The sequence below is a fragment of the Trypanosoma cruzi genome, genomic scaffold (genome assembly GCF_000209065.1).
Source record: "Trypanosoma cruzi strain CL Brener 1047053517057 genomic scaffold, whole genome shotgun sequence".
In the NCBI taxonomy this organism is placed as follows: domain Eukaryota; phylum Euglenozoa; class Kinetoplastea; order Trypanosomatida; family Trypanosomatidae; genus Trypanosoma; species Trypanosoma cruzi.
In genome coordinates, this window is record NW_001849518.1 from 203,881 (window position 1) to 231,663 (window position 27,783).

At 48.3% G+C, this 27,783-nt stretch overlaps 5 protein-coding genes and 4 pseudogenes across 5 annotated transcripts, besides 22 other annotated features; 8 read left to right on the forward strand and 1 right to left on the reverse strand.

Annotated features, from left to right (window-relative positions):
• Positions 1 to 28: a microsatellite.
• Positions 1 to 2,191: a sequence feature (heterozygous, Esmeraldo-like haplotype).
• Positions 148 to 190: a microsatellite.
• Positions 290 to 312: a microsatellite.
• Positions 315 to 343: a microsatellite.
• Positions 358 to 434: a sequence feature (T-rich).
• On the reverse strand, positions 451 to 2,067 carry Tc00.1047053504229.110 (amino acid transporter, putative; the record flags this gene model as incomplete). Its single annotated transcript, XM_807125.1, has 1 exon — positions 451 to 2,067. One exon carries the CDS (start codon positions 2,065 to 2,067, stop codon positions 451 to 453), a length of 1,617 nt encoding a protein of 538 aa, XP_812218.1.
• Positions 1,924 to 1,959: a microsatellite.
• Positions 2,114 to 2,134: a microsatellite.
• Positions 2,163 to 2,241: a microsatellite.
• Positions 2,192 to 2,813: a sequence feature (haploid, non-Esmeraldo-like haplotype).
• Positions 2,277 to 2,717: a mobile genetic element.
• Positions 2,717 to 2,739: a sequence feature (AT_rich).
• Tc00.1047053504229.100 lies at positions 2,805 to 5,003 on the forward strand (annotated as a pseudogene).
• Positions 2,808 to 2,838: a microsatellite.
• Positions 2,814 to 27,783: a sequence feature (areas not merged during assembly with more than two copies in the genome that could not be assigned to a particular haplotype).
• Positions 5,510 to 5,556: a sequence feature (A-rich).
• Tc00.1047053504229.70 (retrotransposon hot spot (RHS) protein, putative) lies at positions 7,431 to 9,104 on the forward strand (the record flags this gene model as incomplete). Its single annotated transcript, XM_807124.1, has 1 exon — positions 7,431 to 9,104. One exon carries the CDS (start codon positions 7,431 to 7,433, stop codon positions 9,102 to 9,104), a length of 1,674 nt encoding a protein of 557 aa, XP_812217.1.
• Tc00.1047053504229.50 lies at positions 12,817 to 14,934 on the forward strand (annotated as a pseudogene).
• Positions 15,433 to 15,454: a sequence feature (AT_rich).
• Positions 15,996 to 17,462: a mobile genetic element.
• Positions 17,837 to 18,736, forward strand: Tc00.1047053504229.44 (annotated as a pseudogene).
• Positions 18,886 to 18,913: a sequence feature (AT_rich).
• Positions 18,964 to 18,987: a microsatellite.
• Positions 19,592 to 19,625: a sequence feature (A-rich).
• On the forward strand, positions 20,304 to 20,525 carry Tc00.1047053504229.37 (uncharacterized protein; the record flags this gene model as incomplete). Its single annotated transcript, XM_807127.1, has 1 exon — positions 20,304 to 20,525. The coding sequence occupies one exon, from the start codon at positions 20,304 to 20,306 to the stop codon at positions 20,523 to 20,525; it is 222 nt and encodes a 73-aa protein (XP_812220.1).
• Positions 20,784 to 21,668, forward strand: Tc00.1047053504229.30 (protein kinase, putative; the record flags this gene model as incomplete). The annotated part of the gene is made up of 1 exon (XM_807123.1): positions 20,784 to 21,668. One exon carries the CDS (start codon positions 20,784 to 20,786, stop codon positions 21,666 to 21,668), a length of 885 nt encoding a protein of 294 aa, XP_812216.1.
• Positions 21,768 to 21,864: a sequence feature (A-rich).
• Tc00.1047053504229.20 lies at positions 21,977 to 24,877 on the forward strand (annotated as a pseudogene).
• Positions 24,912 to 24,957: a sequence feature (AT_rich).
• On the forward strand, positions 26,406 to 27,783 carry Tc00.1047053504229.4 (retrotransposon hot spot (RHS) protein, putative; the record flags this gene model as incomplete). Its single annotated transcript, XM_807126.1, has 1 exon — positions 26,406 to 27,783. A coding segment is annotated over one exon (1,378 nt), but the record flags the coding sequence as incomplete, so codon positions are not given.

Consider the following 27,783-nt stretch of genomic DNA (forward strand, 5'->3'; position numbering starts at 1 on the left):
TAATAATAATAATAATAATAATAATAATTTTAACTTTTCCCTTTTTTCATGTAAACACATCTAATTAAAAAGAAAAAAGATTCACATGTAGCTTATTCTGTAAAACAAAATAAAAGTAACGTGACAATTTCATTAGAAGAGAAAGGCATATATATATATATATATATATATATATATATATATATATATAAAGACATCATCGTTGAATAATAATAATAACGGTAATAATAACCCTGTATTTTTTCCCGAATTGTGTCTTCTGCTGAACAAAAGACATTGTAGGTTGTATAAATAAACAAACAAACAAACAAACAAATAATAATAATAATAATAATAATAATAAAAAGAGCGAATTGCAAAAAAAAAAAAAAAAAAAAAAAAAGGAAAAGAAAAGAAAAAAGATCGAATTGCAAAATAAAAAAAGAAAAAAAAAACGTCTAATCAGAAAAATCACTCCACTAAACCCTTCACAACGCTGAGTGTCCCCACAACCATAATAACAATGCCAAGGCATAAATAAATGTAGACACGTAACCTTATTAAAGTGCATCGTCTGCCAAATAGGTTGTGGCGCCAGTATACCCAAGTCACTCTGGGTTCATGAGGTTCTTCGACACTGTTTTCCAGACACAGTGAAAGCAATGAGGGTAATAGTATTAACATGACTACCGCTGGAAGTGCACCGATCAAAGAAACAACAATATTCACAGCACCAGTTCCCGCACCCATTGCAATACCATAAATAATAAGACTTATTACAATTCTCATCAAGATTCCTTTCCGCGATCGTGGGGGCCACCCAAAAAGTGAATCAAGTTGCAAGATCCCGGGCATAAAAAGGATGGGATATGTGCATATGATATTGACTGTAAATGCAACACGCACAGCAATGGAAAATGGGTTCACATCAAGCGCATCCACAAGCGAGACTTTAAGCACCTCACCGTGGGCCAGATATCCACTCAAACCATACAGCAAATACCAACCAACAACCAGGTACAGAACAACGGTGATCAGCAGAGAAAATCGGGGTTTGTTCTTGCATGAATTTTCAACGGGTAAAACAACACCAATTCCCTCAAGCATCATCATATTATTTGCCATATTATTAAACCAACCAAGTGGCACAGAAGTCCCAAAACGTGTCGTGCTCGGTTCCACGCCTTTTTCATGAAGTGTCATAAACGACAGAACGGCTGTAGAAATCAACGCGAAAAAAACACATATTGTGGCAATGATGGATATAATCGCGAGAAACGACAAGTTGTCGCTAAAAAACGACACTGGAAGAACAAGGGCAAACATAACGGTCATCCAAACATAATCATCTCCTGAAAAACTTGGCACCAGTTTTGCCATAGATCCACCAAAAAGCTGTAGGTAGAGCAAACAAAACCCGAATTGTGTCAAAAGCAAGGCCAAAAGAAGAACATAGCGAAAGGGGTTCCCAAGGACAAAATCGCAAAGTTCTAAATAATTTGAAACGGATTTCCGGTTTACCTTTGTTTTAGCGCGGACGAGTAATCGAGAACAATCTACAACAATAGACCCAATAAGCAATCCAATAATTGGGGAAATAATGTACCCAGAATCCTTGTAGAAGGTGGGTAAAAGAAAAACGGCAGATCCCACATTTCCCTTAAATATATTAAACGCGCACTTAAAAAGACTGGCGTTTTCAATGACTCCAATGCGAACCTCTTCACTGGCTTCGTCGTCTTCTTGAGGGGTTACATCCAGTTCAGAAGAAGGCAAATAATCCTCCGACCGTGTTCCATCACGTTCCTCCCAGTCAAAAAGAACAATTGTGCTTTTCTTAACATTTACAACTTTCTCGTCTGTTCTCTCACAGAAGCGATTGGGTTCACTTGGATGGGACATGAATATTTTTACTTTTGTTTTTATGCTCTTGTATTCAAACGCAAAAAAAAAAAAAAAAAAAAAAAAAGAAAAAAAAAAGGTAAAATAATAATAAACAATGATAATAAAAAGCCAAGGGTAGAAACCACTATTCCAGTCATAATACATGTCAAAATAAAGATATGTGGGGGGAAGAAGGGGAGGCATAATTCATTTATATGAGCAGATGAATCTGGGGGCGGTCCAAATCCCGAAAAAAAAAAAAAAAAAAAAACCAGGATATAACTCACTTTTGATTCCTCATATATATATATATATATATATATATATATATATATATATATATATATATATATATATATATATATATATATATATATAAACGTTTGGAAGAAAAAAAGGAGAATTCCGCGTTGAATAATCATCTGTGCCGCTGTCCGGATCCTGAAATTATCTATGGAAACCAAACAAGATAGGGGAAAAGGGTTTTATCGCAGAGGTATTTAATTGCCTCAATGTTTTCTTTTCATTCAATAAATAAATTCTATTGACCATTTGCATGGTATTTTGTCCTCAGCTAGGATTTAAATATTATTACTTACGAAGTGGCAGACTTTGGGGTCCTCCAACCACAAGACCCCGCCGCGTGGTGGGAATAAACAGGAGGTGGGTGGGATGGCAAAATAAAAATAAAATACTCTGGCCTCTATCGGCTCCCTGCCCCTACAAATTCGTATTCTTCCCAAAAGATTCATACGGTAGAGAGTATCATAAAGAATGCATTCATTTACCAGGATATAAACATACATTAATTAAGTTAACCAGCTCTCCCACGATCATTCTTTTCACAAGCTCCTAAATAAAAAATAAAAAAAAAATGCAGAAGCAACAACACAAGAAGAAAATGACAGGGGAGAAAAAAACGGACCTTAATATTAAATACAATGCACACACACACACACACACCGCCCACACACATATATTTATATGCTCTCACGTGTTGCTGCTGTGAAGGCATCCCGCACACACAACTGTCGCCGCGAGACCAGATCCGGCGGAAGAATGGAGAGAGTGGGCAGCAGAGGCCCGACATGTCCCGGCATCTTTTCTATTCTGCCGTGCTGGCGCTTCTTGTTGTGTTGGTTTGCTGCGGCAGTGGAGGTGCACACGCTGTGGGGAGTATGTCAGGGGATGCGCAGCTGCTGCAATTTGCCGAAATTTTTGTGCTGCAGGAGACGCCGGTAAAACCAAAAGATGGGTCTGAAAGTAAACTGAGGGATTCCTTTGTTTCACCCTCTCTCGTCCGCGCTGGTGGAGTAATGGCTGTGCTTGCTGAGGGTACTTTGGCGCGTTGCCCAACAAAACAGGTTTATCCAGCTGACTTTGTTGCGGGGTACGTCAACCCTGCGTGGGGTTTGTCTTCTCTTGTCGTTGAGGCCATTAAGGTTACATAGAGGACGCACACGGTGTTGAGTACAGTGAATTAAACGGGAGGTGTGGGTGTTGCGCGCCAACCCACAACCACTGCGAAGGACAAGAGGGCGTTTCCACTTGTGGGAATCTATGAATAGAAGCAATACGAAGATAAAAAGAGTTGTAACGTAATTGAATCAGGCATTCGACTGGTTGTGGGTGAGGCCACTCGTTCCAGGGATGGCGAGCCGAGTGAACCGATCAACTGGAGTGAACCCAAATTGCTGTTAAAAAAGAAGATCCCTCGGAATAAAAGAGACGCGAAGGAGCGTTTCCCCACTGCTGGCGCCGGTGCTTTCATGGAGGATGGCATGCTTGTGTTTTCTTTTGCGGCAAGTAATGACAAGCGTGAATTTTTCTCCATTACCATTTATTTGACGGACAACGGAAATAACTGGGTGCACCTAGAAGGCATTTCCTTTGCGGAATGCCTTGACTCTCACGCCACCGAATGGGAGGGATCACCTTTCATGGTTGCTCTTTTTGAGAGTGGCCGCAAGTTGTACGAGTTGCATGAAATGGGGAACGCGTGGACGGAGGCTGTCAGGATACTCCCAGGCGTGTGGGTCAACTCACAATCAGGAGTCTCTTGGGACATGAGCCTGCGTGTGGAAGCCCTTATCGCCGCGAACATTGAGGGAGGTGATCTCATGCTGTACACCCAGAGAGGGTAACTCTCGGGGGAGAAAAGAGCCAATGCGCTCTAACTTTTTTTACGGACAACAACCACACGTTTCATGTTGGATTGTTTTTTGTGGAGGATGATGAGAGTCAGACGTTTGCCAACACCCCGCTGTGCTTGGATGGTGCGTTGCACCCTTCGCAGTATGCGGTTATTGGAGCAGGCAGGACCATTTCACTTTCTCGCCTGATGGAGGATCTGCAGACGATCAGGTCCGCCCTCAGTACTTGGGCACAGCTGGATGCCTCCTTCTCCGCTTCGTCCATGCCCACGGCTGGTCTGGTTGGACTCTTATCCAATGCAGCCAGTGGTGACGGGACGTGGATTGACGATTACCGTTGCGTGAATGCAACGGTGACGAATGCAGTGAAGGTTGAAAATGGGTTTCAATTCACGAGGCCTGGGCCCGGGGCAACGTGGCCCGTAAACAGCCAGGAGAGAACTGGGCTGTACACTTCTGTAAGCCGCGATTTCACTCTTGTGGCGATGGTGGCCATACAAAAGGTTCCGAGGTTGAGCACTTCTCTGCTGGGTGCGGTGCTGGCCTCACCGGTCAGCACGACTATCATTGGACTGTCGCACAGCACTGAGGGTAAGTGGGAGATAATGTTTGACGGCAATAAAACTGCACATGGCAGAACTTGGGAGCCGGGGAAAGAATACCAGGTGGCGCTGACGGTGCAGGGCGGCAACAAGGAGCTCCGTGTGCGTGGATGGCCGGCTTGTGGGGAGCTTGGAAACGAGACCAACACCTAAGACGCGTGGGGCTGAAGTTTCGCACTTCTACATTGGGGGAGACGACGACGACAGCGACAGCGATGTGACGATGACGAAGGTCTTTTGTGCGACCGCCCACTGAGTGACGATGAACTAAAAATGGTCAAGAAAAGCGACGCCACAAAAGGTAATGGTGACGACTCCATGCGTGGGGGCGTGCCGCGGGTGCTGCTGCTGCTGGGGCTGAGCGGCTTTGTGGTCCTTTACTGAGAAGTCGGAGTGGGGATTCCCTGCCACCAGTGGGAACATATGTGCCTCTCTACGCACCCTCCGAAATAATTGACTTTTTGCGTGGACGCACCCTTTATTTTATCTTTTTCTATTTCTGGTTTGACTACTTCATTCTGCCCGTGGAAGTCTTTACGAAGGGTGTGCTCTCCCTCCGGGGAGTGCACCGCAAGGCATTTGTTTATATATATATATATAGTGTAACTTTTTGAGACGGGTGGGATGTCTTTAATGTTTCCGTATGTTGATGACACGTGCACTCGGCATTAAGCGCCACGACGATGGAGCGATGAAAAAAGGGGGGCTAGATGTGCAGCAACGCACTGAGTGTCCCAATGAAATGTAAGTGTTGTGTGGACACCACAGGGTTTAACGGCTGAAGCAAATATATTCTTACTTTTGCAGGAAGAATATGCAACCATTTTTTTTTTTCTCTTTTTCCGCGTTACTGTGTTATTTTTTGTGGACTTGAAAACTTTTCCAAGGCGATTTTTTTTTATTTTAACTTTTTTTGTTTTAAATTTAATTTTTATTTTCCGCAAGCGTGTTGTGGTTTGACGCTGGTTGGGCTGCCGTGCCATGCTGAGCCTTATTGGACTTGTCCCTCTCTTTTTTTCCGTCCTGCACCTCTGCTGCGTGTTTTTGTGTGCTTCTTCACGTGCGTGGCTCTCTTTTTTTTTTTCTTTATTTCTTTGCGTGTCAGCAGGCACACAACCGCACGGCGTACATGTTGCGGTGCAGTTGTATGCTTCTCCTGCACGCGGTGGTGGAAGCTGCGTGTGGCTGCTGCTGCATCACTCCGTGGCAATGAAGAGAAGGAAGGGAGTGAGAGTGCGCCGTGGCTCTCGCCCTCTGTGGAAATGATGAACGGCATTTGGCGGTATTGTTTTTGGGCGCCGCACCATCACGCACGAGGATTTGGCACGGAGTGTCAGATCTCTTTTTTGTGTGTGTGTCGGCTGCTGTGGGTGTGGGTGCGACCGCGCCGGACTTGTCGGCACGATGGCTGCAGCGTGTGGCTGTCACTCTGTTCTCTTGGGAAATATGCTGCCACGTTTTCACGTGTGTGTTGCTTCGGAGACAATGTGCCGGCGGCTGTGCGGTTGCCGGATGGATGGAGAGGAGCGGAAGGAAGTGCGTGAGCGCCGCGGTCAAGAGTCGCTCTGGGTGTCTCGCCGCGGAGGGCATTGCCCACCCAACCCAGCACCGCTTCTGCCGGGCACTCTCTCTCACTCTGCAGAATTGTAACCGACGCCAGCAGCACGCGGCGAGGCAGCGGATGCCGCCACCACCACGAGTGCGACCGGAAGGAGACACGCCTGATGTTGCGTTTCGAGGGGGCACACCGTGTGGCACAGTGGCGTGCCCACAAACTCCTCGCGGGGTCCGCACACGACACCGGGCACTGGCCGCGGAGCGTTTGCGTCAAATAGGACACTTTGTTGGAGTTCTTTCTCATTCCATATGGACGGACGCCTGATTTTCCCTTCGTTTCCATCCAGGCGGGTTGCTGCGCGACGACACCACAACGAGGCAGTTGTTTTTACGATGAGGGAGCGGTATCTGCGGGGTTACGCATTGGGAATATGAATGACGGATGCAATGGGAAAAAGAGCGTCATGGTTCTTTTGTGGTGTGCGAATTGCAGAAATTTTCTATATATATATACCTTGTGCGGGAGCTTTTCATGATGCATTGCTGCTGTGGCATGTATGAATTGGGGTGTCTGCGTGTGGCCGTCGCTGCACCGAATTCTTTTCCCACTTTTTTGTGTTAGGGGCTATGCCTACATGTATTTTTGCAGAGTGTTTGCGGTAAGGGCGGTGCCACACGGGTGCGGGGACCGTGGCGAGCGGAATGCGTGGGCGAACCCTCCGCGCCTACCACGGTGTTGTTGGTTTTGTTGTTAGCTTTTCCCAACACTGTGCTGGGTGAATGGCAGCCACTCGCCGTCGTTGTGGTGGTCCTTGTGCATGTGTTGTGCATCGCACGCTTTGCCGTCACACTGTATGGATGACTCTATTGTTTTGGCTGCCCGTCGGGACTATGCCTATTGTTCCCATCTCTCTCATTTTCCTCCTTTGATTGGTGGACAGTGTTCGGCTTTAACGCGAGCCAACTGCGGGGACAAGGGGAAACAATGCGTGGAAAGCGCAAGAGAGTGCATGGCGATCATGAGGGCCCTGCGCCCACTGTGCCGCGGGGAGATCGTCGGAGGGGAGCGAGGCCGGAGACCCACAGCGACACAGATCAACCCGCTACGACTCGCAGAAGGGCGAATGAGGTGCGGCGATTAATGTGGGCTATTTACAGTCTGGTGGAAGGGTAATTGTTGCAGGGATTGTCGGAGTCTGTGTAGAATGCGAGGTGGCATCATGTTGTGGGGGTTCCTGGCGGCGAGTAGACGGGAATGGATGCGAGGGAAAGGAGAAACACCGCAGTCATGGAACGACAGGGTAGTTTGCATGACTCTAGAAAGGATGACGGTGCGCAGCAGTCCGGTGTACCACGTCACAGGCTGATGGTGCGCACCTCGGACAAGGGATGGCCGTACTCGTGGAAGGAGGATGAATCCACTCGTGGCTGCTACGTGAACTGTGAGGTGGAGCGAGTGTGGCAGATCGTCAAGGGCGATCTAACCGCGTGGTCCAGCAGTCACGGTGAGGCCGACTTTGGGCCTGAGCGGCGTGTGTTGATTGGGACGCCCGGGATCGGGAAGTCGATGAATGCCGGCTCGTACCTCCTCTACCAGCTGCTGCACTGCGATGCGGAGCAGCTCCCAATGGTTGTTTACTTTATTGCGGATCGAACATTCTTGTTTGACAAGACCAGCAGGACGGTGTCGACATACATGGGCGACTCCAGTAATGCGTCTGTCGTGAGGAGTCTTTCTGAACGTGGGATGAAGGGGTATATTATTTACGATGTGGCAGAGCCGGATGGTGCACCGTCTGGTGATTTGCCTCCCAGGGGATGGGGCATGGTTTTGGTGTCACCCCCACTCGAGAGGAACTACAAACAATGGGTGAAGTGGGGCGATGCCACAAAAATAGTTATGAATTGCCCTGGTGAAAGCGATGTGAAGGCGATGTGCGTTTGGATGAGGCGCCATCAGCCCGTGCGGGAGCAAGCGGAGTACTGGCATGTGGTGAAGGGCCAAATGGATGAAGTGGGACCTATTCCACGTTATATCTTTGACGAGCGAAAGTATTATAATTGGGTTCAACGGTGTCACAAGATCGTCGATGAGGCGACCTCTTCTGTAATCTTGCAATACAGTGGTTTGGGACGTGGTGGATCCTGGGATCATATGAAGGTGCTCTACTGGCTTGCGAGGGTTGTCCGAGTACGAGGTGAAAATTCCGGTTCTGAATTTTTTTTCAATTTACCGGTGTCTGCTTACCTCGGAAATAAAACATTATTCAAGTCGGCGAAGTTAATGCAGCAGCATTATTTTAATTTACTCATATCGGGGCTGACGGATTATCTCATACCAGAAAATTTTGGAAGGTGCACCGTGTTTGCATTTTTGAATGGATCTTTTGTGCGTGCAATAGAATGCAGACTGAGGGAGCTGAGGCCATCACCACAACGTCAGTCCCACCGCTGTGCGCTGGCGGTGTACTCACAGGAGCGCTCCGCCAGGCACCATGTCTTACCGCCACTGGAACACGTTTCTGAGAGGATTGATGTGGAGTGCGGGGTGCTGTACGTAACGGAGGTGGAAAACTTTCCGCTGGTGGACGCCTTTTTCTTTGTGAAGTCAAATCCAATGGCGCTGGTTGGGCTGCGGATGGCTACGGCGGGTGAGCACCGCACCACAACCAGCACTGTGAGACAGTTCACTGAGTATCTGGCGGAATATTTTAATGGTTGGGACGAGTTGTCCCGAAAACTGTCGTGGGAGATGATTTACGTGCAGCACGCAGACAGCACGCCGATGAATGACTGGCAGAGATGTGATGTCGTCAATCTCGATAGTGTGAGCGGCGCGGACAACAATGAAATTGCGGCGTTCTGGAACGAAAAGGTACGCCAGTACCAAGTGTCAATATCATCCGAAGACGCCCCAAGAAGGCCTTAGAATTGAGGAGTAATTAAAGGAATAAATAGGAAAACAAATTGGGGAATTGCGGGGGTAGTTTGAGTTCTGGTAACAAATATTGGGGCTTGTTTCATATGGTTGAATGCCTGTGTGTGCATACAGTGCAGATGCAGCAGCATCAGGTGGCAGCATCACACACGGATGCGGAAGCTGTCCAACGCGAGCGATCGTAACAGTGAAAGAAGAAGAAATTATGGAGGGAACGGGGTAGTTTGGTTTCTGGTAGAAAAACATTGCGGGTTGTTTCATACATGTGGATTTCTGTGTGTGCATACGAGGCATAGTAGGGAAATTGCTCTGTTATGAGAGAATGATTATGGCCAGCGGTGATGAAGTATGACTACGTTGTTCATTTCCTCTTATTTTTTTTTGTTCTAAGGCTCATCATTAAACGAAGCATTTTTAAGGGATGGACGACGACCAAGTTCTTTTGTGGAAACAGTGCTCTCCGTGTGACTGCCTGGAGTGGGGCGCCGTATTCAATTGAGGGTGGAATGGCTTCCTTGTGCCTGCGTCATCGTTGCTTCCCCTTGCAATTTCATGCTTGACTGCCTCATCGCGGCGCCAGGGCCAATTGCTCCGTATTGTCGGAGGAATTTAGGAGCCAGCAATGTTTCCCTCACGGGATCGTTGTTTTTGTTGGCGCAGGGCTGACGGCATCTACAAGCGTCCGGACCAGCTGCTTTGTGCTGGGGCACATTTTAAACACCAAGAGGTCTGGGGGCACGCGTTGCCGCAGCACGGGCCATGTAATTGAAAAAACACGGGGGAGGACAACAGAGGCACAACCGTGCGTGCTGCAGCAAGTCGGCAGTGATGCTCTTTTACTTTGTCGGCAATGGAAACTGAGAGGGTGCGCCCTGCGCCTGTTGCCATGCACTCTCATAGCCACGTTTTGAATGGAGCGTGTTGTTGTTTCTCTGAAGCGGGCTCCGTGTGTCAACGCGACAGGGGAACACGGTTGGCGATGGCAGGAGTTCTTTCCCGGAACGGCACTGGAGTGCAGGGGTTCCCGGAGTCGGTCGCTCGCCGAGGTGGGGATGGCGCTCAGGGATTGCCCCGAGGCTGCTTCTTAATGCCGTTGATGTTGTTGACGGCAAATTGTTGATGGGAGAGCGAGAGATAGTGCGCTGTCGTGTGATTTCTTACAGTGGCACCCGTTGGAGCGATGCATGTGTGTTTGCCTTGCGGATGTGGTGTTTTGGATCCCTATTTCATGCTATTCGGTGGCGCAGAAGTGGACGAAGACGTGATGCAGTCACGAGCTGCGCGGGCGTGGTGGACACGGTTACATGAGCCTGTGGAGGATCCGAGCAAATCAAAGAGTACTATGCGGTTTGGGTCTACAAGGAAGGAAGAGGCACCGAGCAGCTGAGGGGAGTTGCAATGCACGCGGCTGCAGAAGATGACATGCGTTGCTGAGTTCACGTTGACTGCCACTTTGGATGCTTTTTCTCGAGGCCGTGAATCCTTCCTAATTTATTTGGAGGTGCTTGGTGACGCCAGTTGTGGAAGGCATTTTCATTTCATACGAGGATGGCGCACGGGAGACAAGGACGAAAGAGAGCGACGCCTCGCCAAAGGAGCGGCTGCTGGAACGTTGACGAGACTCGGGATTGTTTGCATGGCCAGCTGCTTGCCCTCTGCAGGATGTTCATTGAGGCGTTCATTGGCGCGAGAGTGAGGTGCACGTACGGGCAGGCACCGCAACAACAGTGTCGTTGGATCCCCGTTGCACGAATAAGACGACGCACGTCAGGCATGGCAGGTGACACCCTCTGCGAACCCTCCCTTCTCTTCTGTTTCACATCTTGGCATTTTCTGCGCTGTGAAAACCGCTCCCATTGGCCGTCTTCTGTGACACGAGAGCCGCCTGTATTCGTCTCCATTGCATTGAAGAGTCGTGAGGAGGGCTTGGAAGGTGCGTTGAGGAGCCGTGTGGCCTCTGCGAGCATTTCCTCTGTTTTTCATAGGTGCTGAATTTTGGATTACCGAAACGCACCTTGAGTGCTTGCGTTAGAGGCACACATAACTGAGGGACAGGCGTGTTCGTGGAGGTGCAGGAGGGCCACGCCATTGGGAGGAGGAAGAGTGAATGGGTGGGTGGGTGGTGTCTGTGGCCCATATGTGGTGCCCGACTGGTGCTTCACTGTGTTTGGTGTTATTATCATTTGCATCCACAAAGAATGGCTTTGGGTGCTGCTTCTCCTAACTATCTTTCTTTGTGTCTGTGCGCTGCGTGTTTGTGGGCATGAACCTTCTTCCGTGCTGTGCATTTGCCGCATAAGCTGTCGATGGTCTGTTTGAAATATGTGATGATTTGCGGCATTTTGTTGGATTGTGCTTTGATGTTTGCCGCGGGGTGACAGCCATATTGGAGGCGTTGCTTTTTCTTTACTGTGACCACGTGCGGTGTTTATGGGAGGCCTCTCGGGGAAGCGCCAGCCGACATTCTTGTGAAGCCCAGGCATGATGCCACACTTCTTGTTGATGTGGAATGAGTTGAGGGTTTTGCATATTAGCTCCTCTGCATTCTTGCCGTGGTGCTCCTCATGCACAGCCCATGGAGACGACTGGCTGAGAATCTTCAGAGGGCGTCTCGTTGAGTCGAGGGGAGCATAGCGTTTTGCTCGCTCATTGAGAGCCTGGGCGTCACGGATGATGCATGGGGCAGGCAGAACCTCGTGCATGGCGGAAGGAGGAAACAAAGAGCTGATTGTTTGATTGTTAGCGACGAGTCCTGCCTCACTGCTTGGAGGGGTCTGTCGTTGACTGGGGCAACCTGTTTTATGTGTCCAGATACTGTTTGCACCGAGTGGCGGGGTGCCGTGTTGGTGTGTGTGCGGCACCATCGTGCGGGGCGGCAGAGCGTGACGTTTACGGACTGTGTGCCTGTGAGCTGATGAATGTGGCGGGAGGCGTGTTTGAGGAGAATCCGCGAAAGGAGGAGTGACATGCGTTTGGCGGTGCTGCTGTGCGGTGTGCGAGAGAAGAAGAAACACAAGTGCTTTCTGACATTTCGGTGAGTGTGCCACGGCCACCTATGAGTTTTCAGGGAGAGGGAAAGGAGGGAGGGAGACGGAGACTATACGCGTCCACTGCGATGTGTGGTGCCACAGGATGCGGTTGACATTGTGAAGGATGAGACGGCCGTCATGCGTGCAGCAGAGCGTCACCTGCATCTTTGTGTCTTCAGAGCTTGCAGCTGCCGCGAGGAGGTGCAGGCGACCTCTCATTATTGGGACGTTGAGGCCGTTTCCCTCTCTGCTCGGCGGGGGAAGCAACTCTTCCTGTGTCAATGTGCTGGTCTGCATCGATGCTCCCCACGGGGTATCACGCCGCCGTGTCGTTGCAGTGCAACTCTCGTGCTTCTCACTGCACACACGGTCCCCTGTCATTTGTCTTGTTTGCAGGACCATAGCCTGCGGTCCCCCATTGGGAGGCTGCTCACATTTTCCCCTATTTTTTGTATGCTGCTGAGGGGTGCTGTAGAATATTGACTGCGGGGATGGTCATTTTGTGGTTCGCTGTGAGTGGTGGCGGTTTGTACTGCTGTTGTACTGCCTCTCTGCCGCTGTCGTTGTCCTTTCCACTTGTTGAACACAGAGACACGCTAGGAAATTGGGCGCTAATCGCTACTGTGAAATTCGAAGACTCTGAAAGGACCAACAGCACAAACGCACACATATTTGTATGCTCTCAATTGTTGCTGCATTGAAGGCACCCCGCACACACAACCTTCGCCGCGTGACCGGATCCGGCGGAAGGAGGAGGGAAGGAAGAGAGAGTGAGCCGCAGAGGCCCAACATGTCCCGGCGTGTATTTAATTTTACGGTGTTTCTCCTCCTTGTCGTGATGATGTTGTGCGACTGTGGAGGTGCACACGCTGTGGAGAGTAAGTCTGGGGTTGAGCAACTGGCGCAGGAGATCGACGTTTTTGTGCCGAATAAGACGCAGGTGGTGTCAAGAGATGGGGATGGTTTATTTGAAGTGAAGAAAGCATTTGTCTCACCCTCTCTTGTCCGTGCTGGTGGGGTGATGGTTGCCATTGCTGAAGGCTTGTTCGAGTATAAAGTCCAGGAACATAACTCATTTTGGATTTCGTCTTCCGACATTGTGGCTGGGCACATCAAGGTTGCGGAGACGTGGCCGTCCATTGTTGCTGAGATCACCAAGAAGGAGTGGAGTGCACGCACCGTGCTTGGCAGTAGGAATGGCAATAATCGTTTGCGCGTTTTTTGTTGGCCCGCATCCATTGCAGGGGACAATAAGGTGTTTCTGCTTGTGGGAAGCGATACTGTAGGATATGGCAGTGGTGATGAGATGTGGGAGAAAGGTGGCTGGGATATTCAACTGGTTGAAGGTGTGGCCACGCAGTCGAAGGACGGCGTGCAGAGTACACTGATCAACTGGGCTGAACCCAATTCACTTTCACAACAGATCTCCACACACACTCAAGATCACCTGAGGGAACTTTTGACTGCTGGTGGCTCAGGCATTTTGATGCAGAATGACACGCTTGTGTTTCCCCTGACGGTGGCGAATGGGAAAAATCACCCTTTCTCCATGAGTATTTGCTCGGCGGGCAAAGGCAACAACTGGGTGCTCCCAGAGGGCGTATCTCCTGGGGAATGCATTCGCCCGCGTCACCGAATGGGAGAATGGAAAGCTTCTCATGGTTGCTTTTTGTGGGAGTGGCCGCAAGGTGTTTGAGTCGTGTGACATGGGGAAAACGTGGACGGAGGCCATCGGGACACTCCCAGGCGTGTGGGTCAGGCCACGATCAGGAGCTTCTTTGGACGAAGGTTTGCATGTGGGAGCTCTCATCACCGCGACCATTGAGGGAAGGAAGGTCATGCTGTACACCCATAAAGCTAGCCATCCCTTCGAAGCGAGTGAACCCAATGCGCTCTACCTTTGGGTCACGGATAACAACCGCACGCTTCACATCGGACCGGTTTCTGTGGACAGTGTTGTAAATAAGACGTTTGACAACACCATGCTGTACTCGGATGGTGCGTTGCACCTTTTACAAGCGAAGGGAGTTCATGGAAAAGACAAGGCCATTTCACTTGTCCGCCTGACTGAGGAGCTGAAGACGATCAAGTCTGTCCTGAGGACTTGGGCACAGTTGGACGCATCCTTCTCCGCTTCGTCCACACCCACGACTGGTCTGGTTGGATTCCTGTCCAATTCGGCCAATGGTGAGACGTGGATCGACGATTACCGCTGCGTGAATGCATCCGTGACGAAAGCATTGAAGGTCAAAAATGGGTTCAAATTCACGGGGCCTGGGTCCATGGCAACATGGCCCGTGAACAGCCGGGAGGATAACAGACAGTACAGCTTTGTGAACCACAGATTCACTATTGTGGCGACGGTGACCATTCTCCAGGTTGCGAAGGGGAGCACTCCTCTGCTGGGTGCGGGTCTCGGGGACGGTGCCGGCAAGAATATCATTGGGCTGTCGTACAGCATGAATAAAACGTGGGAGACGGCGTTCGATGGGAAGAAAACGACATCGAACACCACTTGGGAGCCGGGGAAAGAACACCAGGTGGCGCTCATGCTGCAGGACGGCCACAAGGGCTCCGTGTACGTGGATGGTGTGATTGTGGGGAGCCCAGAGAATATAACGACACTTGGGGCGCTGGGACATGAAATCACACATTTCTACTTTGGTGGAGGCGAGGGAGACATCAACAGCAGCGATGTGACGGTGACGAACGTCTTTCTGTACGACCGTCCGCTGAGTGTCGATGAACTAAAAATGGTCAAGAAGAGCGACGATAAAAAAGGGAAAAGGTGACGGCTTCATGTGTGGGGGCGTGTCGCAGTTGCTTCTGCTGCTGGGGCTAAGCGGCTTTTTAGCCCTTTACTGAGAAATTGCAGTGAGGACTTCCTGCTTCCAGCGGGAACATATTCGTCTGTCCACGCACTCTTTTAAGTAATTGCCGCTTTCTGTGGATGCACCGTTCATTTTATCTGGTTTTAATTTTATTTTACATCCCCTTCGCTGCGCAGACCTTTTTCTCCATGTGGAATCATGCTCTCCTAGCGCCAGCACCGCGTTTTTTCGTGTTTTTTCTTTTTTTTGTTTTTTGTGGTCCGACAATTACGGGATCTACTCAGTGTTTTTTTCTCTTTTTAGGTGATCATCGGCGCTCTCGGCATTGTGTGCCACACGCCGATGACGCCGGCTAATAAAAGAGACGATGGAATGGGGCAAGAAAACACGCCGAGTGTCCCAGTGGAATATAAATAATGTGTGGGCACCGGGGGTTTAAACGACTATAACGAGTGTATCTTATTTATTTATTTATTTTTATCCCCAGGCGAAAAAAACGCACCAGCGTGCAGTTTTTGTTTTTGTTTTTGAGTGAATGCATAATGGAAGACGGATTTAACTTTGTTTTTTTTTTTACTTTCCAGCATATGTCCCGCGGCTTGCCACGGCGTGGGCAGCCGTGCAGTGTTGCGTTTCACCATTCATCTCGTTTGTTTGTTTTTTGACGCCCCGCTGTGGTTTTATTTGCCCCTAAATGATTTGCTTTTTTTTTTTGTGACTGTGGGTAAGAACTTAACGACAATTACGCGATATAGGCATTGCAGTGTACTCCAGCGATGAGGTCCGTGCCATTTCGCGGTGCTGAGGCTTTGGTTGCGTATAATATCTCTGCAGCAGGGCGTTGCTGCGAGCACGACGGAGACCAAGGTGACTTCACCCCTCGAGAAGGTTCCACGCCATGCCCGGTGTGGGGAGTTGAAGCGGTCTGCCTGCAGACTGTCGGACAGAACTACACGACCGTTTCGCAGCGGTCACTTCATTGATATCACCCGTGGCGGTGACGTCCACAAGAACCATGGCCCGAGGAGGATGGCTTCATCACTAGTTGGCAGCTCAACATTGCGGACCTCTCGTCCGTGAAAAATATTGCATTTGCTGCGCGATTGGAGCAGCGTCCACCTGACATCGTTATTTTCCAGGAAATAAGTAACCGTGGTGGCTTAGCGACGAAATTTTCTGGCCATAATGACTTTCTTCAGTCCCGCACTGGGCACGGTGGTGGTGTTGCCATTCTGGTGCGCCACTCTCTGCCGTGCGAGCGCCTGTCGCTCCCTGGCACTGACCTCCTGGAGACCATTGCTGTCCGTGTATTTCCACCGGGCTGTCCCGGCATTTGCGTGGCGAATCTCTACAAACTTCCCATGGAAACTGTTCAATAATCCGCATTTATCAATATCGTCCGTTGCTTGGACCCCGCAGCGATTATCGCGGGTGACCTGAATTTACATCATGAGCTCTGGGACCATCATATATACCATCAACGACTGGAGGAGAAAACTTCGCCGCTATTTTAATTGATTTCAATTTTGAACTGGCAAATGACCCGGTGCAGGCAACGCGGATTACAAATCGTAATGTCTCGTCCCCTGACGTGACTGCGTATCGCGTACTACGTGTCACCCACTGGCAATCCACCCCCTACATGGATTCGGACCACCGCTTAATATCTTACTCAGCGGGGATGGATGATGGCACTCCGCGACTAGCAAACACGCTGCCTCGACGGAAGAAAACCACCTTTGCCCTGCGTAAGGCGGATTGGCCTGCTTTCACCTCGTTGTGTGAAACACTCCTTGCCACCGCGTCCACATGGTTGGACATCTGCAGAGGCATCGTACGAGCAGCTGAGCGCCATATCCCGCGCGGCAGCCGTGACACCCCAAAACGATGTGGACACACGAAATGGAACAAGCCGAGTCCGCCGCAGAAGCAGCACACAAAGCACACACATTGCCTCACCAGGAGACAGCCTGCTTCGAGCCGAATTAATCCAAAAATATGGAGGACTAATATCAAGCCTTACGCCGTGGCTTCACTACGCTTCTGGAAGTCCGTGTGGAAAAACTTGGGGCTTCATCCAGCCCAAACTGGCGATATCTTCGCGGCGTGGCGGCGCCGCACCCTCATCCTCTGGAATCGGTTGTGCTCCGCACTGATCTTGGCCGCGTATGCGCCCTGCCTCGGCAACAGGCAAATCTGATTGTCCGTCATTTTTTGCGGTTCCACGTGCCACTTTACCCTATACTGCTGCTGCTGCTCGCTGCACTCCTTTGGTTCTTGGTGGCTGGGAAATGGATCGACCTCTCACGCCGTATGAACTTGACGTGACCATCCGCGACTCTTCGCTCGGCTCAGCCCCTGGCCACTACAACATGTTGAATGAATTTCTTCACCGTCTCAGGCCAGTTGCGCGCGACACTCTTAGAAATATGATCCACAACTCCTTCGCAAATGGCAGCCTGCCTGAAGACTCCATGAGCGGAAGTGACGACGGGGACTCTTCTTCACCGTTTCAGGCGGATATTTCTCGGTTGCCATTGTCTTCCATGTCAAAAAAGAGTGATGGTGAGGACTCACTGGGGCCGTGATTGAAGGTGCTGCACATGATGGCAGAGGCAATTTTTATGGAACGAAACAACACCAAAAAGCAACAACAATGTTTTCCCCTTGTTTTTTCTTTCTGTCTCTTTCTCTCCCTATATATATATAGTGTGTGTGTGTGTCTGCGGCTTAGCTTCCTTTATATGGTTGGCCTTATCATTACTGTTACGGATGTCCCTCACGTGTGATATTATTATATGTATTTGTATGCACATATTCTTTTTTATGTCTTAATAAATGCAGTAGAAATAAATTATGGCATATGTCGATCAGGCTATCGGTAGTAGGCGAATGGAAGTCTGATAGCTCAATACAGAAGTGCGAAATATGTGAGGTCAAATTTAATTTTGGGCGCAGGCGTCATCATTGTCGGTACTGTGGCGGTATTTTCTGTGCGTCATGCTCGAGCTTTTTTGTTAAATTACAAAAGCTTCATGTAAATAAACGACGACGGGTGTGCCGCAAATGTTTTGAATTTTTTTGAAAAACACCGCAAGCTACAAATCCGTCCTGTGCTAGTGTTCAGAGCCACCATAAAGAGTTGAACAGTGTGAATGCTTGTAATTGCGAGTCCGATCGTTTGACTACTGAATCTGCCCAGGCAACAATTGTTGTCTCTTGGACGCCACGAAGAGAAGAAGATCGAAATACCGCAGATACATTTCCCGACGAGGAGAATGCTGACGATACTGATTTGGATGATGACGACGACGATGTTTCTGCTGCTGTTGCAGATGTATACTCCTCTATGGATGATGGGCAACACACCGGTAGCCTTCCCTTTCTTGCTGCACCGCAAGACAACCTTCGGTATTCAGGGGCTCTGACGTAATTCATGTTCTTATTTATGTATCAGCCACGAGGTCTCAGGTGATTTTAGTTACGGTGAGTGATGGGGAAACCATGTTGATGCTCGCTAAGCGTTTGGTGGATGTGCACCTCAGGTTGGACAGTGGATCTTTCAAGTCGATTAGAACGGCTGCGAGAGAGATTTTGCTGCAAAAACTGAGGTTCTCAAGTGAAACCATTGTTATAGAGAATGAGGCTAATGCGAGTGATGTGGCATCTCATTGTAAACACTTGGTTCTTTCGACTCTCTCTGTTTCCGAGCTGCAACATGCGCACGATGATGATCCTATTGAGGGTTTTTTTTTTCCGTAGAGAACTCTGCAGTGAAAATAAGGACGATATGATATGTTATTTGTTGCCTTTTTATTTTTACTTTCACGTGTTTTTGTGTTTTTGTAATTTCCGCGTGTGTTATTTGTTGGTGTTCTTTTTTTTTTCTTTTGTCTCTGGCACAATTTGCGGAAAAAAAATATAAATAAAAATATAAATAGACGCTGACGAAATCGACAAGAAAAAAATGACCCTCATTTGGCTGCCGTCTTTCTTTTTTTTTTTTTTTTTTTTGTGTTAAAAGAATTTCTTTCGTTGAAAAACTGTGGGTTTTCTCTCGTCTGCGTTTTCGCACTCACGGAGAAACAAAATGAGGAGGAAAAACTTATGAATTCCTGTCCTTCTAATTGAAATGCCAGTCCGCCCTCCTGTGGAATACGTGAGTGCTCGGCCTTGCAATCCGCAGTGTTCAAAACATCTCATATTTATTGATTTGCAGCGTTTTTAGTTTTTTTTTTTAGAAACTTTTTGGAACGAATGTGCGAGTCGTGGGGGCGAATTTTGATGGTGCTGCGCGGGAAGGTGGCGGCTGCAGTTTCTTTCTGTCGTCCCACCCGCCTCCTTCATTGCGCTTCACGCGGTGCAGGGGAGTCCGGCGGCTAAAAGGGGCACTAAATTAAGGCTGCAGCTTTGCTACTTTACGACGAGTTTGGCTATTGTCGATTTATTTGTCTGATGGCTTTTGTTGCGTGTGCATGAGTGCAGGATAATTTTTCTTTGGAGCGCGTTGATGCAGAGCGATGTGTGATTAAATTGTCTTCTCCCATTTTGTTGTGTTTCCCTCCTCTCACATTTCTGAGGAAAGGACGTCAACGACCTCATCTAAGCAGATGTTCATTTCTTTTTTCTTTTCTTTTTCTTTTTCTTCCTTTTACGTTTGAAGAAAATGGACGCTTCCGCTTTTCTGAAGGAGTTTAAGAGGACGAGGAAGGAATCTGGCGACAGCGTTCCTCTTGGTGGCGAGGAGAGCGCGGGTGCCGCAGGTATAACAAACGCATTTTCACAAAATGCAACAACAAGTGGACGGATTTTATCTCCGGATGACTCGGGGGAAAGCGAGCAGAGCATCAGCGATCGTGAAGCCGAACATGCGCCGCCTTCATATCTCTGAGAAGCAAGAGGCAACGGTGTGATGCATTTTGGCGGCGCACGCAAGAGGGAGGTTTGGGCCGTTCACGCGAGTCTTTTACAGAGATAAAAACGTACCGGACGAATCAGTGTCTAAAGACGGACAGCAGCATCCCCAATGCGACAGTTCGGTGGGTAACTCACTCCATTCCTTTACGAGTAGCAGCCAAGAGGGGTGGCGCGTCAACCGTTAATAAACTACGTGATGAGCTCTTGCGGAAAAAGAACTCTCTCAATCAATCATTGGTGGTGAGGGAGCATACAGGCGGTTGTTGTGCGGATGATTCTCGGGAGTGTGCATTGAGCACAGGCGCTAAGGGATTTCTTGTCTGTGTAGATGATCTTATTGCCACTGAAAACACGACTATGGATCAGTCTCACTTTTTTGATTGAGGACCGTGCGGCACAACTGCAAGCCAAAAATGAGGGTGATGTGGCCACAGCCACACCGAAATATTCCACGGAAGAGCAGCAGTCTTCTTCACTTCTTCCTCCTTCCCCCTGTTGAGGTGGAAGTGTGCCATGAGAAACCCAGGACTGAAAGAGTGAGTTTGTTTGCTCGAGCAAAGATGTACTCTAGTGCGACTGCCCCTGTTGTGAATAGGGAGTCAGAAGTCTTAAATACGAGAAAGGTTTTGAAATAATTAGATTCCGACGAGGAGAAAACAATAACTACCACCACCACAACAAAAAATGGATTCTTTTGAGATAAATTGGAGTTCTTTCAGTTTCTATGCATGTGCTCATTAGGGAGGGGCATTGAGCATGACCTTTGGGTGCGGAGGGATTTTGGCATCACCTGAGTCAATTTTTTGTGTTCCATTTATATTTTTACGATGTTGTAGAATGGAGGAGAGGGGTGAAGAAGAGGAAAAAAGAAGAGAGAGAGGTGGTCGCTTGACATGGATCGTTTTATTATTGGACCCCCAATTGGTGAGGGCCGCTTTGGCGTCGTTCGTGCTGCAGCCGTAAAGGAATCTGGAATGCCAGCCGCAATCAAATTCGTCTCAACTCCACGTCTCGATGAGGGTATTCCGCATCCCACAGCGAGGGGACTACTTGTTGCAATGCGATTGGTGCATCCTTTTGTTATTCGGACATATGAGGTAGTTCCGTGTGGCTGCTCCTTGGCGTTAGTGATGGAGCGTTGCAAGACTGACTTGGCAGCAGTCCTCTCAGGGAGAACTGCCAGCAATCTTCTGCCCGCGTTAGAGGCAAAGTCTTTATTAAAAATGCTTCTTTTGGCGTTGGCGTACATACACAGCGAAGGTGTTCTTCATCGAGATGTGAAACCTTCAAATTGTTTCTTGACTGCGGAGGGGGAACTACGCCTCGGCGACTTTGGACTCAGTCGTGTATGGGATACGGAGGCATCCATGACTCACGAAGTCGTTTCGAGGTGGTACCGAGCTCCCGAGTTAATTCTGGGCCAGCGACACTACGGACCCGAAATTGATGTGTGGTCATCAGGATGCGTATTTGCGGAACTTCTACGAGGGTACAGTGGTGCTCTTTTTGCGGGCGATGGAGATATTTGGCAGTTGTCACGAATATTTGATGTATTAGGGACACCGACGCCCACATCGTGGCCATCGGCGGTGCTGCTTCCCGATTGGGGAAAGGTGCACTTTGAGCCGAAGCGTCCTCTTCCTCTCCGTGAATTTTTCCCGGATGCCTCTGAATGTGCATTGGATTTGTTGCGAAGGTTACTTTGCCTGGATCCCCAAAAGCGTTTGACTGCGGCTGGCGGCCTTCGTCACGCCTACTTTAGTGAATACCCAACGTGAAGGTCCATGGATAAAGGGACGCGGGGGCTATATGTGGTGTGCGGGGATGAAAATTGGAATTGCTCATATAAATGCGTGCTTATTTTCCTTGACAATCCTTTTTGGTTGTTGTTGTTGTTGTTATTTTAATGGGTTATTATTATTATTTTGATTATTGTTTAAATTTATTTTTATTTTTAAATTATATTTTGTATTTGTTCTTGTGGATTTTTAACTGTGAAGCCCAATTTTTTGTCCAAAGTAAAAGAAAACTAACGCGTGCGCGAGAGAGAGAGAAAGAGGGTGACGAGCACATATCCAACATAATAATGTATCGTTGCTTCCATCATTTCTCCACGTTGCCACTGGCGTTTGTACGATGGACTGCTACAAACAGTGACGTCAATCGCCATACTGGACCATCAGCGGCAGAATCAATTTCTATGCTTCAAATAATTGGCAAAGAAAGTCTGTCGGACCTCATGACTGCTGTGATCCCGGAGAATATTTTGCGAAGTCCTTTAAAAGAGGCTCCGGCGATGAGCGAGCAGGATGCCCTTTCGCTTCTCCATTCACTGGGTTCACGGAATAAGGTATTAAAGAGCATGATTGGGCAAGGATACGATGAGCCAGGGCACACCACCTGTAATACTTCGTAACGTTGTCGAGAATCCTGCATGGCACACCCCATACACTCCTTTCCAGGCTGAAATATCTCAAGGCCGTCTAGAGTCCCTGTTGAATTTCAGTCCATGATTATAGACTTGACAGCTATGGATTTGGCAAATGCATCTCTTCTTGATCAAGCTACTGCATGTGCTGAGGCAATGTACCTTGCCTTTCATCATGGTCGAAAGGAGCGTATGACCTTTTTTTATTATTGAGGGATGTCTTCCCATCTTGCGTAGAGATGGTGAAAACGAGAGCTGAGCCCCTTAAAATAAAGGTCGTTGTTGGTGATCCAAATTTGATTGATTGGAGCGATTCCTCACTCTGTGGAATTTTGGTACAAACTCCAGATGCCATGGGGATGCTTCATGATTTTACGACACTGTTTGAGAAGGCAAAACAACATGGTGTCGTCAGTTGTTGTGGGACTGATTTGATGGCTTCTGTTCTTCTCAAACCTCCGGGAGAAATGGGAGCCGATGTTGTTTTGGGATCTGCCCAACGTTTTGGTGTCCCACTAGGGTTTGGGGGCCTCACGCCGCATTTTTTGCTGTCAATGAGGAATTTAAGCGATTGATTCCGGGTCGCGTCATTGGTATAAAAGTAAAGACTCGACGGGTTGTCCGGCCATACGCATGGCGCTTCAGACGCGGGAGCAACATATTAAGAAGGAACGCGCCACATCCAATATTTGTACTTCACAAGCGCTACTAGCAAATGTTGCGGCATTTTATGCCATTTATCACGGTTCTGAGGGTTTGAAGGAAATTGCGAGCGAAATGCACAAAAAAGCCAAAATACTTTCTGTTGGTTTAGAGTCTGTAGGGCATACAGTGGTCAATGGTACATTTTTCGATACCATCACCGTAAATTTAAAAGGTATAACGCCTGAAGACTACGTGACATGCTGCGTGGAAAAAGACATTAATATTTTTGTTGATTATAGTCATGGCACCGTCTCCATATCGGTGGATGAGGCCACTACCGAGGGCCATGTAGTGTCTCTCTTGGAGGCAGCAGGGCTAAAACTTTCTGTGATAGGTGTCCTTTCAAAACTCGCAGAACAAAAGAGAGCAATGCCTTTGCAAATGTTACGAAAATCTGTCTTCCTTGGGCGTTCAATCTTTCAAAAGTACAAAAGTGAGAGTGAGCTTATGCGGTACATTCACCGTCTTCATAGAAAAGTTTATGGTCTCATGCATGGTTGTGTGCCCTTGGGTTCTTGTGCCGTGAAACTTAATCCAGCTGCCGCCATGTTGTCCTTGTCGTGGTCAGAATTCACCAACCTTCACCCTCTTGCACCGAAGGAGCAAACGCGAGGACATGATGCGTTGTGTTTGGATCTGGAGCAGAAAATAAGGGATATTACCGCTTTAGATGCCGTATCGCTTCAGCCAAATAGTGGTGCTCAGGGTGAATATGCTGCTCTTCGTGTGGTCCGCTCGTATCATAATTCAAAAAAGGAGAGCCATCGCAATGTTTGCTTGATTCCGGAAAGTGCTCATGGCACAAATTTTGCTTCGGCCCTCTTGGCAGGGACGGTGATTGTAAAGATAAAGTGTTTGGCGGATGGAAGGATTGACATGAAGGATTTAGAAAATTCTTGCCAAAAGCATACAAAGAATCTCTTGTGCATTATGATAACGTATCCGAGTACTTATGGTTTGTTTGACAAGTAAATCTTGGCCATTACTTCGATGGTGCACTACCATGGAGGGCAATGTTATATTGATGGTGCAAACATGAATGCCATGGTGGGTTATACAGCACCTGGATGTATTGGGGGCGATGTGTGCCAGATTAATCTTCACAAAACGTTTTCAATTCCTCATGGTGGTGGTGGTCCAGGCATGGGTCCTATTGCTGTTCGTCAGCACCTGGCTTCATTCTTGCCAGATTCTGTTTTTATTCAAAATGTTGGTGGTTCCCAGCCTTTTGGTCAAGTCTCTCAAGCAGCATACGGATCGGCGTCTATTCTTCCAGTTTCTTATTTATTAATGTTGATGCTTGGTTCACGGGGTCTCAAGACATGCACGGAGTATGCGATTTTAAATGCCAACTATTTAAAGAAGCGTCTTGACGGCCACTGCCCAGTTCTCTTTCTAGGGGAAAACGATTTCTGCGCTCACGAGTTTATCATAGATTTAAGACCATTAAAAAAAACAGCACAAATTGAAGCAGAAGATGTGGCGAAACGACTTGTGGATTATGGCCTTCACTCACCTACCCTGGCATTTCCTGTTGCGGGAACACTCATGATTGAACCCACAGAGTCAGAGTCAAAGCGGGAGTTGGATCGTTTGGCCGATGCACTGATTTCCATTCGTACCGAAATTGCATCCATAGAGGAGGGTGAAGAGAGCACAACGAACAACGTTCTTAAGAATGCCCCGCACACGGCAAAGTGTGTCACATCAGATGATTGGGACAGACCATTACACCCGGAAAACTGCTGCATTCCCTTCGAGCCATTCACACACCAAAAAGTTTTGGCCTTCAGTTGGCCGCATCGATGGAAGCTATGGGGACGGAAACTTGATGTGCAGTTGTGCATTGACTAATTTTTGTGAGTAAAACTGTTGCGGTGGGAGGCAGTAATTTTTTTAATTTATTATTTATTACCAATTTTATATTTTTATTTGTTTCTGCATTCATTTCTTGGGTGATGGAGTGTTTTGGGCCTATTTGTGTGTGGTGTGATAAAACTGAACAGGGGGAGAGGGATATGATTGTGTGTGAGTGTGTGTTTGTCTGTGTGGTCGCAGAATGATTTTATGGTCTTTATCTTGTCAAGTGCTCTTCTTTAGGATGTACAATAATTCCAATGCGAAGATGCCTTGCCCTTGCAATCGTCTGGATTTTTCCTGCTTATTATTCCCTTTTTTAATACTTTTGTTGATTTGTTAAGGTAAAGCTTTACTACAACTATACAAATGCATGTTTGTGGGATTTTTTTTTTTTGTCAGGCCAAAGGTGAGGGGAACTAAGGCGTCTGCGTTTCCCTCACTGTCGTCAAGAATATTTCCGGATACTAATCACGCAAACGTCTCAGATGTAATTTTTTCCTCAGTTTTGAATAATGTCTTGCACTTCGACAACCTCCAGCTTTGAGATAAATGGGGGTTACGATGAGAAGGAAACTGTCTACACACCTTTTTTTTTTTTGTGTGCCTTTTAGTTTCTGTTTTCTCTTGTTGCAGTTAGAAAACATTGAACGAGAGGGTTTGCTGCCCTTTTGTTTTATTTGTCCTCTCTGCCTGACGACCAGTTGTACGCTGAAGTGCTCCTCGGCACCTCAGTTGTCACTGTCAATCTCATGCGCCAGCTTTCCGTTGCTTTTTTGCATTGACGCAATTATTTTTATTTATTAACTGAAGCCATTCTGTCCGGAGTGTCACTTTGATTGGATTGTTTGGGATTGCTCGCCGACGCCGTCAAACGAAACAGGCTGAAGAGTTTACTTATTTAAACGTCCTCTTGTGCGCAGGTATTTTCTTACGTTCTGTTAATGTGCACTCAAACAGCGAGGGATCCGGAACTATGCGTGCGTGGAATTCTTTTCTGCCGTGTGAACTGCGGGCAACACCGAGGGGCTGTCACTTTGACTCCGCAGAGTTGTTGCGTCCCTTTGCAGGACTGGCAGAGAAACTCCATGCAGCCAGCTACTGCTGGTGTGTCCTCAAATGTTGTCACTCCATGCGAATAATGTGCTTCAGCGAGTGAGGGTGTTGATTGGGTTTGTGTGCACTCTGATTGCGTTTGCCACTTTTTGTGTGGGCAGGCAAGATTTGAGTGGTGGTAAAATGTAGCGGGGCGATGCCTGGCTACGTCTCGCCCATTGTTCACTGCACGATGGTGTGGTGCACATTGTGGTGTTGACTCTGCGATGTGACTGCGGTATCCTGTGCGGCAATGGTGGTGGGTGGAGGAGAGTGCTGAGTTGCATCGGGACGGTGGGATCGTGCCTCCTTTTCTCTTTGTTCTTTTTACTTTACCCTCTGCAAAGGTGCACACTCATTACTAGTGTTAGTGATAGGGCAGACAGACCGACAACGTGAATAAAACAAAATAAAATAGAAAAGGACGATAATGTGGCGGTGTTGTGGTCGATTGCACGTTGCGTTGCTGCGGAGGCGGTGGGCCTTGACTGTTTCACCGACAGGCGTTGCAGTGCGGCTGCATGGCGTACCGACCACCCCGCCATGCGAGTGCCGCGCCCAACGCCATTGGGACTGCGGGACGAAACAGCCGCGAGTGTCCTTTGGGGCCAGCGGCACCTGCTGGCTGCAGTTGGGTGGTGCGAGTGGGATGCTTCACCACACGGGTGTTGTGATGGCGCCTCGAAGCGGCATCCCCGGCGATGGTTCCGACGCTGCAACTCGCAGAGGAGTGGAGGCGCAGCAACCAAAGTGGACCATGAGCAGCAGCGTAGAGGACATTCTGCTGGAGGGAGAAACTCTCAGCACCGACATGAAGCTGAATGATTTCCTTCGGAATTATGTTGGCGGCAGGGCGACCGTTGATGAAGACCAAAACGTGACGATGCAGGTGTTTGTTCAGGAGCCGGATGCTTACGTACAAAACCAGCGGCTTCTTAGAATTATTTTTAATTTAACAGAGTACCAAGAGCTGAAGGAAAGGAAAATTCTATTGGAGGATATTAATAAGCTTCATCACGAGAGTGTGTTTTCGATTGAACAATGGAGAGACTATGAAGTAAAGGACACGATCACTTCTCTTGCAAGGGGAAAACTAAACAGAGTACTCACTCAGGTACAGACAGCAGAAAGGCGTGAGGCAGAGGAAAGGTTAAGACGAGCGCAAGAAATGAAATTTACCATTTCCACTAATATCGAAGACGTACTGTTTAAAGGAAGAGTTCGCGTCAATGAAATGAAGCTGAACGATTTTCTTACGAAGGAACTGGATGGCAGGGGCGTTGTGGACAAAAATCGGAGTGTTTTGCTGAAGGAGTTTTTCAAGGATCCCAAGAAATATATCCGTGATAAAGGAGCATTGAAAGAAATACAGGCATCAGATGCTTATTTGAGGGCCGTGAGGGCTTTACGGGAGGAAATAGATATGGAAGAAGATTTAATAAAGCTCCATTATAATCATTTAAGCACTCTATTTGGGTGGTCATTAGCTACTGCAGAGATAAAAGCAAGTGTTCATGAAATCACTAGAAGTTTTTTGGATGCAGCCCTTGAGGAGGTGAGGAACCCAACGACGACGGGCGCATCGGAGAAACTGGAGGGGTACTACGAGTCTGTGTACAATGCGAGGTGGAGCCATGTTGTGGAACTTCCTGACAGCAAAAAAAAGAAAAAGGGGATGGGAATGGAGGTGCATGAGGGGAAACCGAAAAAGTCATGGACTTACAAGAAAGTTGGCGACACCCTCGAAAGGAATGACGGTGTGCAGAAATCCGGTGCAGCGCGTCCCAGACTGATGGTGCTCACCTCGG